Below are 18,133 nucleotides of genomic sequence, written 5' to 3'. Positions count from 1 at the left end.
GACGGTCTGTAGCCCCTGAATAGGTGACCTTCCGCACTCATACTAGGCTCAGGTCACTGGGGACGGTCTGTAGCCCCTGAATAGGAGGAGACCTTCCACACTCATACTAGCCTCAGGTCACTGGGGACGGTCTGAAGCCCCTGAATAGGAGGTGACCTTCCGCACTCATACTAGCCTCAGATCACTGGGGACGGTCTGTAGCCCCTGAATAGGAGGTGACTTTCCGCACTCATACTAGCCTCAGATCATTGGGGACGGTCTGTAGCCCCTGAATAGGAGGAGACCTTCCACACTCATACTAGCCTCAGGTCACTGGGGACGGTCTGTAGCCCCTGAATAGGAGGTGACCTTCCGCACTCATACTAGCCTCAGATCACTGGGGACGGTCTGTAGCCCCTGAATAGGAGGAGACTTTCCACACTCATACTAGCCTCAGGTCACTGGGGACAGTCTGTAGCCCCTGAATAGGAGGAGACCTTCCACACTCCTACTAGCCTCAGATCATTGGGGACGGTCTGTAGCCCCTGAATAGGAGGAGACCTTCCAAACTCCTACTAGCCTCAGATCATTGGGGACGGTCTGTAGCCCCTGAATAGGAGGAGACCTTCCACACTCATACTAGCCTCAGGTCACTGGGGACGGTCTGTAGCCCCTGAATAGGAGGTGACCTTCCGCACTCATACTAGCCTCAGATCACTGGGGACGGTCTGTAGCCCCTGAATAGGAGGTGACTTTCCGCACTTATACTAGCCTCAGATCATTGGGGACGGTCTGTAGCCCCTGAATAGGAGGAGACCTTCCACACTCATACTAGCCTCAGGTCACTGGGGACGGTCTGTAGCCCCTGAATAGGAGGTGACCTTCCGCACTCATACTAGCCTCAGATCACTGGGGACGGTCTGTAGCCCCTGAATAGGAGGAGACTTTCCACACTCCTACTAGCCTCAAGTCACTGGGGACAGTCTGTAGCCCCTGAATAGGAGGAGACTTTCCACACTCCTACTAGCCTCAGGTCACTGGGGACAGTCTGTAGCCCCTGAATAGGAGGAGACCTTCCACACTCCTACTAGCCTCAGATCATTGGGTACGGTCTGTAGCCCCTGAATAGGAGGAGACCTTCCTCACTCATACTAGCCTCAGGTCACTGGGGACGGTCTGTAGCCCCTGAATAGGAGGAGACCTTCCACACTAATACTAGCCTCAGGTCACTGGGGACGGTCTGTAGCCCCTGAATAGGAGGTGACCTTCCGCACTCATACTAGCCTCAGATCACTGGGGACGGTCTGTAGCCCCTGAATAGGAGGAGACCTTCCACACTCATACTAGCCTCAGATCATTGGGGACGGTCTGTAGCCCCTGAATAGGAGGAGACCTTCCACACTCATACTAGCCTCAGATCATTGGGGACGGTCTGTAGCCCCTGAATAGGAGGAGATCTTCCCCACGCATACTAGCCTCAGATCATTGGGGACGGTCTGTAGCCCCTGAATAGGAGGAGATCTTCCCCACGCATACTAGCCTCAGGTCACTGGGGACGGTCTGTAGCCCCTGAATAGGAGGAGACCTTCCACACTCATACTAGCCTCAGGTCACTGGGGACGGTCTGTAGCCCCTGAATAGGAGGAGATCTTCCCCACGCATACTAGCCTCAGGTCACTGGGGACGGTCTGTAGCCCCTGAATAGGAGGAGACCTTCCACACTCATACTAGCCTCAGATCATTGGGGACGGTCTGTAGCCCCTGAATAGGAGGAGACCTTCCACACTCATACTAGCCTCAGGTCACTGGGGACCGTCTGTAGCCCCTGAATAGGAGGAGACCTTCCCCACTCATACTAGCCTCAGATCATTGGGGATGGTCTGTAGCCCCTGAATAGGAGGAGACCTTCCACACTCATACTAGCCTCAGGTCACTGGGGACGGTCTGTAGCCCCTGAATAGGAGACCTTCCACACTCATACTAGCCTCAGATCATTGGGGGACGGTCTGTAGCCCCTGAATAGGAGGAGACCTTCCCCACTCATACTAGCCTCAGATCATTGGGGATGGTCTGTAGCCCCTGAATAGGAGGAGACCTTCCACACTCATACTAGCCTCAGATCACTGGGGACGGTCTGTAGCCCCTGAATAGGAGGAGACCTTCCACACTCATACTAGCCTCAGATCATTGGGGACGGTCTGTAGCCCCTGAATAGGAGGAGACCTTCCACTCTAATACGTTTCAGTATTCATACAGATTCTATGTTTTTGTGTCATGTACACTAAGATTCATTCAGTTTTATTTCAATGAAATCATAATCCACTCATATTCTCCTCCATGTAGATATTAAACTTTAATATAACTTTTGATTTGAGAATTACTGTATAAATGGTCATTAGTTCATCTTGTCATATTTACCAAAATGAAACACGGATCTGATATAACCAGCACACTGTCTGTTACATGTTGAGGTTTTTTTCATATTACATTTAAAAGTAAGAATGTAGCATCGGTATGTTATGATGATCACAAAACACCTTGCATAACATAGATCGTTCCTTGGTGTATTTGCAGGATGTCTGGTAGGAAAAGAATTCTTTCTGAAGCTGATCCATCTTAATTGTTTTGATACCATGTGTGTGTGTGTCTGTCTGTCTGTCTGTCTGTCTGTCTGTCTGTCTGTCTGTCTGTCTGTCTGTCTGTCTGTCTGTCTGTCTGTCTGTCTGTCTCAGAACTTGGAAGAGCTGGATAAACTGTCAGTGACTTTGCTTCTCCAGGTGGGATAGGTGTGTGTTTGTTTGTGTGTGTGTGTCTGTCTCAGTCTCAGAACTTGGAAGAGCTGGTTAAACTGTCAGTGACTTTGCTTCTCCAGGTGGGACAGGGGTGTGTGTGTGTGTGTGTGTGTGTGACTGTTGTACAGCGTGTGTGTGTTGTGCAGGTTGTCTGTCTCAGAACTCGGAAAAGCTGGGTAAACTGTCGGTGATATTGCTTCTCCAGGTGGGATGCTTCAGGATTTGCACAGATTGATGAGTCTGCTCCACAGTTCACTCCAGGAGCTTCATGATGCAACACAACAACTGCAGCACAGCCAGAGGCACATGTTGGACTTATTTGAGCAGGTTTATACTCAGGAGGCTAACCAGCCTTCCCCTGCTAATACCCAGCAGCAGCGCCAGGTCCCAGAGCCACCGTCTAGGAGAACTGGGCCCAGGAGGGTCCGTGTAGTCCGCAGAAGCCTGAGGAGGAGCCTTAGATCTCAGCCATGAGGAAATCCATGTTTAGGTCCCACCCTTGAGCAGGACCTTCAGCTAATAGTTTTGATCAGGACCATGATTATCTGAAGGTGTTCTCTCTGGTCCCACGCATGAGTAGGGTTGAGTCTTGTTACCTGTGGTCCCACCCATTGTTAGGGTTAAATCCTGTTACCTTTGGTCCCACTCATGAGTGGGGTTGAGTCTTGTTTCCTGTGATCCCACCCATTGTTAGGGTTAAATCCTGTTACATTTGGTCCCACCCATGATTAGGGTTGTGTCCTGTTATCTTTGGTCCCACCCATGAGTAGGGTTGAATCCTGATACCTTTGGTCCCACCCATGATTAGAGTTGTGTCCTGTTATGTTTTGTCCCACCTATGAGTAGGGTTGTGTCCTGATACCTTTTGGTCCCAGCTATGGGTAGGATTTTAAATCAGGTACCCTCTGGTATTAGCCACTGGCATTGTACACAGTTACAAGATTCCGTTCATCTGACTTGTTTTCCATGTTTGTTTGACAATATGTAGAAGTAAAATTCTGCAGCAGTCGTAGCATATGTACGGCATTGGGTCGTAATGTTAGGTTGTAATGACAAATACTGTAAGCGTGTTTCCTTTTCAAACATTTTCTTCTGTAAATATGTAAAGGTTTGTTTTGTTTAATAAAAGTTTTACAGTTCTTCCGCTGCAGTAAATTGTCCACTTCTATCAGAAACGCGGGGGTGGGAGAGATGTGAGGACACCCCCCTTGTTCCTTGTATTGTGCTGCAGAGGAAATCATGAGGACCCCCCTCGTTCCTTGTATTGTGCTGCAGAAGACATGGGGAACATGTGAAGCTGAGGAGGGCCAGTAATGATGGGCTCTTCATCCAGCATGTGGCCACCCTGCAGCTGGAGGAACCCCTGGTGAAATGTCATGTGGGGTACTGAGGTGGACATTCATGACCACGCTGTGGTCGAACCCTTCATGGGGTTTAGAGAGTGCTTCTGTCGTGTTGTCCGGTGGCCTCTGGTGAAGCACAACTTCTGGAGAATTGTGCCTATATATCCCCAAACACTGCAATGGAACGCCGTGTCAGCCTGGCCAGGTTCATAAAACGGAATACAACCCTGTCAAGTGACAGGCAGCCTATTGGGCCAATCATCGTGCAGGGATCACGTCCATTAAGACCTGCCGGGGCTCAGGGCAGGTTCAGTGGAGCGGCCGTTACTTAAAAGAGCGCAAGTAAGTTACCAGCGCTCGGTATACTGCACTACCACAGCTTAGCGTGCGCTGAGCTTGCGCTCCTTACTTACACTGCCACTAGCGCGTGTGGCACGCTGGGACTGAAAAGTAAGGTGCGCTGACTAAATAGCACGAGTAACAAGACGTTACTCACGCTATTGAGGTTAGTGAATCAACCCCAATATCTGTTGTCCCTCATGCTACATGGAGGTGGTAAAACTGCCTAGTGGCCAATCATGATTGTATGTGGGTATGCAGCCTTTGGCCTGTCGATATGTGTGCCTGGGTGTAGGGTCCAGGCATCTCCATGTGGTCCCTCCACCATGACGTAATGGTTCTAGGAAGTGGGTGCCGACTCAAGGTATTGGTTCAGTCCATGTGCCGTGTCTCCCTCCTCGCTGCCCGTAATAGCCGCTCTTTGCAGATCCGGCATCCCAGAGAAAGGCAGGTACGATTCTCCTGAAGGATGAGAAGAATAGACACTGTACTACAATCTGCATGTCCGTCACATCTACACACAGAGTACACGCATGACACATGTATGTCCCACACATTCCCTGCTCACCTGTAGTGATGGACGTGTCTAGGAGAAGTCATGGAGAAGCATGTGATCAGTCTGGTCAGGTGATAGATATGTAAGTCTCTGATTAGTGATGGTCATGTCTAGGAGAAGTCATGGAGAAGCATGTGATCAGTCTGGTCAGGTAATAGATATTAGGCCTGAACGATTTTAGGAAAAAATTGAATTGAGCGATTTCTGTCCCAAATTGCGATTTCGATTCACGATTTCCTAAAAAAATAAATAAAAAATCAAGCTTTGTTCCCCCTCTGTCCCAGTCTCTCTTTGTGCCCCCTTTGCCTCTTTATGCTCTGGGTCTCTCTCTTCCCCTTTGAATCTGTGCCCGCTTTGTTTCTCTCAGTGTCTCTCTCTGTGCCCCCTCTGTGTCTCCTGTGTCTCTCTGTGTCCGTGGTCTCCGTGCCCCCTCTGTTTCTCTCTGTGCCCCCTCTGTCTCCCAAGCTGCATCAATTCTGGACATTCTGCTTCCAACACGAGTCCAGCGATGCCCGTCTATCCACTTCGCCTCCTGCAGGCTCTAATGCACGGAATACCTCCTGCATGTCATGTGACATACAGGAACCCGGAGTTTTGCCAAGCACAAGAGTCGGCAGAAAGCGATAGAAGATGGACAGCTTTGGACTCATGCAGAAGGTATGTCCAACACTGTGGGCCGCAAGAGCCGGGACTTAGGGCAAGTTTGAAGCTGCATCTTCAAACTTCCCCCATGTGGAAATGACATGATCGCGATGATCGCCGCTTTGACGATTCTGAAATTGTGATCTTGGGGATCTCAATTTCGGTTTAAATTCGATTTATCTTTCAGGCCTAATAGATATATAAGTCTCTGATTAGTGATGGTGTGCCTAGGAGAAGTCATGGAGAAGCATGTGATCAGTGTGGTCAGGTGATAGATATGTAAGGCTCTGATTAGTGATGGTCGTGTCTAGGAGAAGTCATGGAGAAGCATGTGATCAGTGTGGTCAGATGATAGATATGTAAGGCTCTGATTAGTGATGGTCGTGTCTAGGAGAAGTCATGGAGAAGCATGTGATCAGTGTGGTCAGGTGATAGATATGTACGTCTCTGATTAGTGATGGCCATGTCTAGGAGAAGTCATGGAGAAGCATGTGATCAGTGTGGTCAGGTGATAGATATGTACGTCTCTGATTAGTGATGGCCATGTCTAGGAGAAGTCATGGAAAAGCATGTGATCATTCTGGTCAGGTGATAGATATGTAAGTCTCTGATTAGTGATGGTCATGTCTAGGAGAAGTCATGGAGAAGCATGTGATCAGTGTGGTCAGGTGATAGATATGCAAGTCTCTGATTAGTGATGGTCATATCTAGGAGAAGCATGTGATCAGCGTGGTCAGGTGATAGATATGCAAGTCTCTGATTGGCTAGTGATGATTATATGCTAAACCAGGATGTGTTCACATCAAAAGGGAGCCTTTCCCAGGTGCAAAGAAACACCTTATTCCAGCACCCCTACTGATTAACGTGCCAAGTGCCCTTCCAGTTGCCTTACAACCCATATGAAAAGTTAGTAAGGGTAGTCTGACACACCACGGCTGTGGAGTCGGGCAATTTTGGGTGCCTGGAGTCTGAGTTGGGAAGAAATGCACCGACTCCGACTCCTAATGAATTTGTAACTGTAATTAAAATCGAAAATATGATAAAATGTTCTATTTCTCAGATAATAGTCATTAAAAATAATGAATATATACAGTAATAGCTGTGCTTAGTCCACAAAATGAAATAAACCAATCAAAATGAGTTACTTGTGCTGCTTCAATAAAGCAGTCCCCGTATTTTTAAGGTCAGATATACATATCTGATTGTGACTGTATATACAATGTGTACACAGGAGTCTCTTATATATACTAAATAACATCTATGCTGTAAGAATAAAGCCTGATGTGTAGCTGTGTCACTAATAGAGATCGAAATAATTCTGCACTGATGCTGATTTATATAAATGTATGCACTCCCTTTGCTGATGAAATCAAATAATTTGATATGTTGTTAAAATTTGGTTTGGTGACTACAAATTAAAGGGTACCTGAGACGGATGAAAAGTAAAGTGTTATACATACCTGGGGCTTCCTCCAGCCCCCTTCTGGCTAATCAGTCCCTCGCTGTCCTCCTCCGCCACCTGGATCTTCTGCTATGAGTCCTGGTAATTCAGCCAGTCAGCGCTGTCCGGCCGCATGCCGCTCCCACGGCCAGGAACATTCTGCACCTGCGCAATACTGCTGCACAGGTGTAGTATGCTCCTGGCGGCGAAGTGTGTGCATGCGCACTACGCCCGACTGGCTCAAGTACCTGGACTCATAGCAGAAGATCCAGGTGGTGGAGGAGGACAACGAGGGACTGATTATCCTGAAGGCGGCTGGAGGAAGCCCCAGGTATGTATAAAACTTTTATTTCATCTGTCTCAGGTTTACTTTGTTACACAGTAGTACTATACTCTACATATGCACTCCCCACAGAGCTGCAGGGAATCCACTGAGAATGTTGTGCACATTGAACACAGAGGTGTTGTCTGTCACCCATAAACCTTGTTCAGATTGTGCATGAAGAATGTGTATTAGAGGAAGAATCTCCTCATTCCCCTGCAGAGTACCTGCACATCATTCTTACATGTACCCACACTTACATTGCCTAGGGCCTGATCCATGTACAGATTGTGCATGAAGAATGTGTAATAGAGGAAGAATCTCCTCATTCCCCTGCAGAGTACCTGCACATCATTCTTACATGTACCCACACTTACATTGCCTAGGGCCTGATAGATGTTCTTTGTTCCGGTTTGTACCTTTTACAAGTACTCTTACCAAGGACTAGTTTTAGTCTAAAGGGAATAAATATAGTAGTCTACATATCCTTCTCACTTCAGTTGTCTTGTAAAATTCCTAAGCGTTGGCAGTTAAGAGACGAATTTCATGTTACATACTTTTAATCAACAAAATTGTAATATGCAAATTAGAGGAGTCGGAGTCGAGGAGTCGGAGTCTGTGGAATCCTAAACTGAGGAGTCGGTGGATTTTTGGACTGACTCCACAGCCCTGTGACACACCCACTGAGCAATTTCCACGCAGACCATGCAATAGAGGTTTCCGTAACACTTCCATGTTTACCACTCATGTCACATATCTGTGGATTTGTGGTGCTGAAAGCAAATATGTCATCCATTTCTTGATATGACTGATAGGCATGGAGAGATCAACTTGCCAGAAATTCTGCCAAGATCTCTTCCTGAAGGAGAGAAATTGCCCTGCAGGGCTGGACTTTGCTTCTCATAGCCTTTCCCAGCTGGAGGAGTGGGTTAAAACCTAGTGATCTACTGAAGACCTGGTCCTATGTCATCTGTCATCAAATGCCATCAATCGACAGGCCAACAGGACACTGGTTAGATCACCATTTTAGATTATTTTAACACAAGGCTTTATCACTTATTGGACTCAGCCAAACATTCTTTCACATTTCTCATCTCTTACGGTATATCTATTCAACCAACCTTTACTGCACAGGTTGTGTGGGATCTGTGTGCAGGGGAGGGAGCTGTGTGTAGAGAAGGGATATTTGTGCAGGGGAGGGATCTGTGTGTAGGGGAGGGATCTGTGTGTAGGGGAGGGATCTGTGTGTAAGGGAGGGAGCTGTGTGTAGAGAAGGGACCTTTGTGCAAGGCAGGAATCTGTGAGTAGGGGAGGGATCTGTGAGTAGGGGAGGGATCTGTGTGCAGGGGAGGGATCTGTGTTTAGGGGAGGGATCTGTGTGCAGTGGAGGGAGCTGTGTGCAGGGGAGGGAGCTGTGTGTAGAGAAGGGATCTGTGTGTAAGGGAGGGAGCTGTGTGTAGAGAAGGGATCTTTGTGCAGAGGAGGGATCTGTGTGTAGGGGAGGGATCTGTGAGGGGAGGGATCTGTGTGCAGAGAAGGGATCTTTGTGCAGGGGAGGAATCTGTGTGCAGGGGAGGGAGCTGTGTGCAGGGGAGGGATCTTTGTGTAGGGGAGGGATCTGTGTGTAGAGAAGGGATCTTTGTGCAGGGGAGGGAGCTGTGTGCAGGGGAAGGAGCTGTGTGCAGGGGAGGGAGCTGTGTGTAGGGGAGGGTGCTGTGTGTAGAGAAGGAATCTGTGATTAGGGGACTGATCTGTGTGCAGAGAAGGGATCTTTGTGCAGGGGAGGAATCTGTATGCAGGGGAGGGAGCTGTGTGTAGAGAAGGGATCTTTGTGCAGGGGAGGGAGCTGTGTGTAGGGGAGGGATCTGTGTGCAGGAGAGGGAGCTATGTGTAGAGAAGGGATCTTTGTGCAGGGCAGGGATCTGTGTGTAGGGGAGGGAGCTGTGTGTAGAGAAGGGATCTGTGTGCAGGGCAGGGATCTGTGTGTAGGGGAGGGATCTGTGTGCAGAGAAGGGAGCTGTATGTAGGGGAGAGACTGTATGTAGGGGAGGGATCTGTGTGCAGGAGAGGGAGCTATGTGTAGAGAAGGGATCTTTGTGCAGGGCAGGGATCTGTGTGTAGGGGAGGGAGCTGTGTGTAGAGAAGGGATCTGTGTGTAGGGCAGGGATCTGTGTGCAGGGCAGGGATCTGTGTGCAGGGGAGGGATCTGTGTGCAGGGGAGGAAGCTGTGTGCAGAGAAGGGATCTTTGTGCAGGGGAGGGAGCTGTGTGCAGGGGAGGGAGCTGTGTGCAGGGGAGGGATCTGTGTGTAGGGGAGGGAGCTGTGTGTAGAGAAGGGATCTTTGTGCAGGGGAGGGATCTGTGTGTAGAGAAAGGAGCTGTGTGCAGGGGAGGGAGCTGTGTGCAGTGGTGGGAATCTTTAGGGGATGGATCTTTGTGCAGGGGAGGGAGCTGTGTGAAGTGGTGGGAATCTGTGTAGGGGAGATAGCTGTGTGCAATATTGGGAATCTTTGTGCAGGGGAGGGGGCTGTGAGGGGAGGGATCTGTGTGCAGAGAAGGGATCTTTGTGCAGGGGAGGAATCTGTGTGCAGGGGAGGGAGCTGTGTGTAGAGAAGGGATCTTTGTGCAGGGGAGGGAGCTGTGTGCAGGGGAGGGAGCTGTGTGCAGTGGAGGGATCTGTGTGCAGGGGAGGGATCTGTGTGCAGGGGAGGGATCTGTGTGCATGGGAGGGAGCTGTGTGTAGAGAAGGGATCTTTGTGCAGGACAGGGATCTGTGTGTAGGGGAGTGATCGTTGTGCAGGGGAGGGAGCTGTGTGCAGTGGTGGGAATCTTTATGTAGTGGATGGATCTTTGTGTAGGGGAGGTAGCTGCGTGCAGGGGAGGGGCTTGTGTACAGGGGTGGGATCTTTGTATAGGGGAGGGAGTTGTGTGCAGGGGTGGGATCTTTGTGTAGAGAAGGGATCTATGTGAAGGGGAGATATCTGTGTGTAGGGGAGGGAGTTGTGTGCAGTGGTGGGATTCTTTAGGGGATGGATCTTTGTGCAGGGGAGGGATCTGTGTGCAGAGGAGGGAGCTGTGTGTAGGGGAGGGGGCTGTGTGCAGTGGTGGGAATCTTTATGTAGGGCATGGCTCTTTGTGCAGGGGAGGGAGCTGTGTGTAGAGAAGGGATCTGTGTGAAGGGGAGGGAGCTGTGTGTAGGGGAGGGAGCTGTGTGCAGCGGTGGGATCTTTGTGTAGGGGAGGTAGCTGAGTGCAGGCGAGGGGCTTGTGTACAGGGAAGGGAGCTGTGTGTAGAGAAGGATCTTTGTGCAGGGGAGGGATCTGTTTGCAGAGGAGGGATCTGTGTGTAGAGAAAGGAGCTGTGTGCAGGGGAGGGAGCTGTGTGCAGTGGTGGGAATCTTTAGGGGATGGATCTTTGTGCAGGGGAGGGAGCTGTGTGAAGTGGTGGGAATCTGTGTAGGGGAGATAGCTGTGTGCAATATTGGGAATCTTTGTGCAGGGGAGGGGGCTGTGAGGGGAGGGATCTGTGTGCAGAGAAGGGATCTTTGTGCAGGGGAGGAATCTGTGTGCAGGGGAGGGAGCTGTGTGTAGAGAAGGGATCTTTGTGCAGGGGAGGGAGCTGTGTGCAGGGGAGGGAGCTGTGTGCAGGGGAGGGAGCTGTGTGTAGGGGAGGGTGCTGTGTGTAGAGAAGGAATCTGTGAGTAGGGGAGGGATCTGTGATTAGGGGACTGATCTGTGTGCAGAGAAGGGATCTTTGTGCAGGGGAGGAATCTGTGCAGGGGAGGGAGCTGTGTGTAGAGAAGGGATCTTTGTGCAGGGGAGGGAGCTGTGTGTAGGGGAGGGAGCTGTGTGTAGAGGGATCTGTGTGCAGGGGAGGGATCTGTGTGCAGGGGAGGGATCTGTGTGCAGAGGAGGGATCTGTGTGCAGAGGAGGGATCTGTGTGCAGAGGAGGGATCTGTGTGTAGAGAAGGGAGCTGTGTGCAGGGGAGGGAGCTGTATGTAGGGGAGGGAGCTGTGTGCAGTGGTGGGAATCTTTAGGGGATGGATCTTTGTGCAGGGGAGGGAGCTGTGTGAAGTGGTGGGAATCTGTGTAGGGGAGATAGCTGTGTGCAATATTGGGAATCTTTGTGCAGGGGAGGGGGCTGTGAGGGGAGGGATCTGTGAGGGGAGGGATCTGTGTGCAGAGAAGGGATCTGTGTGCAGGGGAGAAATCTGTGTGCAGGGGAGGGAGCTGTGTGCAGGGGAGGGAGCTGTGTGCAGGGGAGGGAGCTGTGTGCAGGGGAGGGAGCTGTGTGCAGGGGAGGGATCTTTGTGCAGGGGAGGGATCTGTGTGTAGGGGAGGGAGCTGTGTGTAGAGAAGGGATCTTTGTGCAGGGGAGGGAGCTGTGTGCAGGGGAGGGATCTTTGTGCAGGGGAGGGAGCTGTGTGTAGAGAAGGGATCTTTGTGCAGGGGAGGGAGCTGTATGTAGGGGAGGGAGCTGTGTGTAGGGGAGGGAGCTGTGTGTAGGGGAGGGATCTGTGTGCAGGGGAGGGATCTGTGTGCAGGAGAGGGAGCTATGTGTAGAGAAGGGATCTTTGTGCAGGGCAGGGATCTGTGTGCAGAGAAGGGATCTGTGTGCAGGGGAGGGAGCTGTGTGTAGAGAAGGGATCTTTGTGCAGGACAGGTATCAGTGTGTAGGGGAGTGATCGTTGTGCAGGGGAGGGAGCTGTGTGCAGTGGTGGGAATCTTTATGTAGGGGATGGATCTTTTTGTAGGGGAGGTAGCTGAGTGCAGGGGAGGGGCTTGTGTACAGGGGTGGGATCTTTGTATAGGGGAGGGAGTTGTGTGCAGGGGTGGGATCTTTGTGTAGAGAAGGGATCTGTGTGTAGGGGAGGGAGCTGTGTGCAGTGGTGGGATTCTTTAGGGGATGGATCTTTGTGCAGTGGAGGGATCTGTGTGCAGAGGAGGGAGCTGTGTGTAGGGGAGGGGGCTGTGTGCAGTGGTGGGAATCTTTATGTAGGGCATGGATCTTTGTGCAGGGGAGGGAGCTGTGTGTAGAGAAGGGATCTGTGTGAAGGGGAGGGAGCTGTGTGTAGGGGAGGGAGCTGTGTGCAGTGGTGGGATTCTTTAGGGGATGGATCTTTGTGCAGGGGAGGGATCTGTGTGCAGAGGAGGGAGCTGTGTGCAGGGGAGGGGGCTCTTTGCAGTGGTGGGAATCTTTATGTAGGGCATGGATCTTTGTGCAGGGGAGGGAGCTGTGTGTAGAGAAGGGATCTGTGTGAAGGGGAGGGAGCTGTGTGCAGCGGTGGGATCTTTGTGCAGGGGAGGGATCTGTGTGCAGAGGAGGGATCTGTGTGTAGAGAAGGGAGCTGTGTGCAGGGGAGGGAGCTGTGTGCAGTGGTGGGAATTTTTAGGGGATGGATCTTTGTGCAGGGGAGGGAGCTGTGTGAAGTGGTGGGAATCTGTGTAGGGGAGATAGCTGTGTGCAATATTGGGAATCTTTGTGCAGGGGAGGGGGCTGAGTGCAGAGGTGGGATCTTTGTGTAGGATAGGTAGCTGAGTGCAGGGGAGGGGCTTGTGTACAGGGGTGGGATCTTTGTGTAGGGGAGGGAGCTGTGTGTAGTGGTGGGAATCTTTGTGTAGGGGAGGGGGCTGAGTGCAGGGGAGAGATCTGCTTTCAGTATTGGTAATCTTTGTTCTGGGGTGGGAATTTTTATGTAGGGGATGGATCTTTGTGCAGGGGAGGGAGCTGTGTGCAGTGGTGGCAATCTGTGTAGGGGAGGGAGCTGTGTGCAATATTGGGAATTTTTGTGCAGGGGTGGGATCTTTGTGTAGGGGAGGTGGCTGAGTGCAGGGAAGGGAGCTGCATGCAGTATTGGTAATCTTTGTGCAGGGGTGGGATCTTTGTGTAGGGGAGGGGCTGAGTGCAGGGGAGGGGCTTGTGTACATGGGTAGGATCTTTGTGGAGGGGAGGGAGCTGTGTGCAGTGGTGGGAATCTTTGTGTAGGGGAGGGGGCTGAGTGCAGGGGAGGGAGCTGCATGCAGTATTGGTAATCTTTGTGCAGGGGTGGGATCTTTGTGTAGGGGAGGGGCTGAGTGCAGGGGAGGGGCTTGTGTACATGGGTAGGATCTTTGTGGAGGGGAGGGAGCTGTGTGCAGTGGTGGGAATCTTTGTGTAGGGGAGGGGGCTGAGTGCAGGGGAGGGAGCTGCATGCAGTATTGGTAATCTTTGTGCAGGGGTGGGATCTTTGTGTAGGGGAGGGGCTGAGTGCAGGGGAGGGGCTTGTGTACATGGGTAGGATCTTTGTGGAGGGGAGGGAGCTGTGTGCAGTGGTGGGAATCTTTGTGTAGGGGAGGGGGCTGAGTGCAGAGGAGGGAGCTGCATGCAGTATTGGTAATCTTTGTGCAGGGGTGGGATCTTTGTGTAGAGGAGGGGCTGAGTGCAGGGGTGGTATGTCTGTGTAAGGGAGGGGTTGCATGAAGCAGAGGGACCCCGCTTTGTAAGTCATTCTGCATGGGTATGTAGATCAGGTGTGCTGACTTCAATGGCCACATATGTGTTCCAGGTTTCCTGTAGTACTATTGTTTTCCGTGTGCCATTGAAGCCCTGTGCCTGCAGGGTGGTACTTACCATGTGGCAGGTTGCCAGCCTTCCTATCCTGTGTTGTCTCGAAGTATGTGCAGTGTGCCCCCCACTTCCTGTCACATGCAGCACACAGGAAGCTGGACTCGAATGTCAAACAGCGACAACCTGCAGAGAGGACAAGATGGAGGCTGTGAAGACCATCGCTAATGCTTGACTGTCCCAGGTACTCACGGCCTGTCTATGGAAGCCTGGCCAAAGGGCCTTACAGTCTAAAGGGATAAGGTATAGGACAGAAGGTGAAGGGAAGCTGTGTATGGGGTGGTAGAAATGGCGGTCAGTGGGCGGTGTCCTAGCTAGGAGAGTATGCTTGCCTGAAGAGATGAGTTTTGCTTTTACAAGACAGGTGACAGGCTTAAGCTGGCCACTAATGATCCAATTTTTAGCGAAAAATCGTTTGAGCGATCAGAAATTCTGATAGGAAGTGAAATATTGTAATACATCGTTCACCACACCATCACCGAACCAATCTTTGCTTCCTATCTATCACAACCAACAAGAAATTCCAAATTTTGGTTCGACGAAAGTTCATTCGGACATTTTTTTCACTCGTTCATAATCGATTGTGTCCACCAACAGAGATTATTTACAAACAATCCGATCAGAATTTCTGATCGCTCAAATGATTTTTCGCTAGAAATTGGACCGTTAGTGGCCAGCTTTAGTGTTGATCTTCCCTCATTTCCGGCATAAGAACTCCCCTCCTTATCTGAACTCACTGACAGAGTGACTGAGACCACTTTCCTTCTTGCAGCTTCTGTCCAGCTATTATTAATGTGTCGGCACTGCGGTGTGAACTGAATGGTGATTTCACCAATAGCCAGCACTTATCACTAGGGACTGAATGAGGCCCAGAGAAGATTGCTGGACCTCCACCTCCTCCCTGGGGGCACCAGGACAGTAATGCGGGTCACACCTGGTCTCCATAGGTAAGAGCTGTAGGACACAGAGGTATCTGGGGGGTTTCTGGACTGAAGGGGTCAGCGTCTCACCTTGTATTCTGCAGGCGTGGCTGCCGGTGGGCTGGTGGTCTTCATGAGAATGTTTACAGCAACATTTGGCTCTCCATGTCTCTGGGTCGAACCCCGGCCTTTTCCGTAACCAGAACTCGCCTACCTCCTCTGGAGAGGATGGGATGAAGGAAAATGCTGGACAGGTGCAGGACCCGACGGTGCATGGAACTCCGCCTCTCTGCCCTGCACAGGAGACATTAGCTGGATTATCATAATAATAATAGCATGAGGCATAACAATAGTACGAGGCACTTCCACATGGATGAAGCTCCACAGCACCAAATCTGGCACCGCTATGGCTATAATGCTATAGCTACGTCGCCACATACGTGTTGCACCGCTGTAATCCGGGTGCTAGCAATGGCCGGACCATGAATTATGCCACTAGAGGACAGGCCAGGTAATTAGTATGGGAATATATTTGTTATATTCCCCTACTCACTGCAAGTGAGAGCTGACTCTCTGCTTCTCCCTGCTCTCAACTGACCGTCGCCAGGACAATACATAGGCCATGCTGACCGCCGCCGGGACAATACGTGCACCACACTGACCACCGCTAGGACAATATGTACGCCACGCTGACTGCCGCCAGGACAATATGTACGCCACGCTGACTGCCGCCAGGACAATATGTACGCCACGCTGACTGCTGCCAGGACAATATGTACACCATGCTGACTGCCGCCAGGACAATATGTACGCCACGCTGACTGCCGCAAGGACAATATGTACGCCACGCTGACTGCCGCCAGGACAATATGTACGCCACGCTGACTGCCGCCAGGACAATATGTACGCCACGCTGACTGCCGCCAGGACAATATGTACGCCACGCTGACTGCCGCCAGGACAATACATATGCCATGCTGACCACCGACAGGACAATACGTGCACCACACTGACCACCGCTAGGACAATATGTACGCCACGCTGACTGCCGCCAGGACAATATGTACGCCACGCTGACTGCCGCCAGGACAATATGTACGCCACGCTGACTGCCGCCAGGACAATATGTACGCCACGCTGACTGCCGCCAGGACAATATGTACGCCACGCTGACTGCCGCCAGGACAATACATATGCCATGCTGACCACCGACAGGACAATACGTGCACCACACTGACCACCGCTAGGACAATATGTACGCCACGCTGACTGCCGCCAGGACAATATGTACGCCACGCTGACTGCCGCCAGGACAATATGTACGCCACGCTGACTGCCGCCAGGAACATATATACGCCACACCGCCCGCCTCCAGGACAATATGTACACCACGCTGCCCGCCGCCAGACAATACGTACGCCACGCTGACCGCCGCCAGGACCATATGCACGCCACGCTGACCGCCGCCAGGACAATATGTACGCCACGCTGACCGCCGCCAGGACAATACGTACGCCACGCTGACCGCCGCCAGGACAATACGTACACCACACTGCCCGCCGCCAGACAATATGAGCGCCACACTGACCACCGCCAGGACAATATGTACGCCACGCTGACTGCCGCCAGGAACATATATACGCCACACCGCCCGCCTCCAGGACAATATGTACACCACACTGCCCGCTGCCAGACAATACGTACGCCACACTGCCCGCCGCCAGACAATACGTACGCCACGCTGACCGCCGCCAGGACCATATGTACGCCACGCTGACCGCCGCCAGGACAATATGTACGCCACGCTGACCGCCGCCAGGACAATATGTACGCCACGCTGACCGCCGCCAGGACAATACATACACCACACTGCCCGCCGCCAGACAATATGAGCGCCACACTGACCACCGCCAGGACAATATGTACGCCACGCTGACCGATACCAGGACAATATGTATGCCACGCTGACCGATACCAGGACAATATGTATGCCACGCTGACTGCCGCCAGGACAATATGTACGCCACGCTGACTGCCGCCAGGACAATACGTACGCCACACTGCCCGCCACCAGGACAATATGTACGCCACACTGCCTGCCACCAGACAATACGTATGCCACACTGTCTGCCGCCAGACAATATGAGCGACACACTGACCACCGCCAGGACAATTTGTACGCCATGCTGACAGACACCAGGACAATATGTACGCCACGCTGACCGACACCAGGACAATATGTACGCCACACTGACCGTCGCAAGGACAATACATACTCCACACTGACCACCAACCAGGACAATACATAAGTCACATTAACCGCCACCAGACAATGCGTACGCCACACTGACTGCCGCCAGGACAATACATATGCCACACTGACCACCGCCAGGACAATACATACGCCACACTAACCGCCACCAGACAATGCGTACGCCACACTGACCGCCGCCAGGACAGAATACGTACGCCACACTGACCACCGCCAGGACAATACGTACGCCACGCTGACTGCCGACAGGACATTACGTACTCCACACTTACCGCCACCAGACAATATAAGAGCCACACTCACCGCTGCCAGACAATACGTAAGCCAAACTGACCACCGCCAGACAATACGTACGCCACACTGACCGCTGCCAGGACAATACATACGCCACACTGACCACTGCCAGACAATACATGCACCACACTGACCGCCACCAGACAATACATGCGCCACACTGACCACCGCCAGACAATATATACGCCACACTGACCACCGCCAGGACAATATGTACGCTACGCTGACCGCCGACAGGATATTACGTACTCCACACTGACCGTCGCCAGACAATACGTACGCCACACTGACCACCGCCAGGACAATACATACGCCACTAACCACCACCAGACAATGTGTACGCCACACTAACCGCCGCCAGGACAGAATACGTACGCCACACTGACCGCCGCCAGACAATACATACGCCACACTGACCGCCACCAGAGAATGTGTATGCCACACTGACTGCTGCCAGGACAATACATACGCCACACTGACCACTGCCAGACAATACGTACGCCATACTGACCACCACCAGACAATACATATGTCACACTGACTGCCGCCAGGACAATACATACGCCACACTGACCGCCGCCAGGACAATACATACGCCACACTGACCACCACCAGGACAATACATACGC

General features: G+C 51.8%; 1 protein-coding gene across 1 annotated transcript in view; it reads right to left on the bottom strand.

Moving 5' to 3' along the window:
* Positions 1-2,439: 2,439 nt before the first annotated feature.
* The window catches only part of FAM221B (family with sequence similarity 221 member B), a 42,521-nt gene continuing 26,827 nt past the window's right edge, over positions 2,440-18,133 (bottom strand). Inside the window, exons 4-6 of the mRNA XM_068253366.1 lie at positions 15,029-15,232; positions 14,025-14,144; positions 2,440-4,915 (exon numbers count right to left, since the gene is read on the bottom strand). Coding sequence (XP_068109467.1) covers positions 4,794-4,915; positions 14,025-14,144; positions 15,029-15,232 — 446 coding nt within the window. The 3' untranslated portion in view covers positions 2,440-4,793. The remainder of the gene's footprint in view (positions 4,916-14,024; positions 14,145-15,028; positions 15,233-18,133) is intronic.

The sequence above is a fragment of the Hyperolius riggenbachi genome, chromosome 1 (genome assembly GCF_040937935.1).
Source record: "Hyperolius riggenbachi isolate aHypRig1 chromosome 1, aHypRig1.pri, whole genome shotgun sequence".
In the NCBI taxonomy this organism is placed as follows: domain Eukaryota; kingdom Metazoa; phylum Chordata; class Amphibia; order Anura; family Hyperoliidae; genus Hyperolius; species Hyperolius riggenbachi.
Note: the sequence above shows the minus strand (reverse complement) of the source record. Positions and strands in the feature narration are given on the sequence as shown.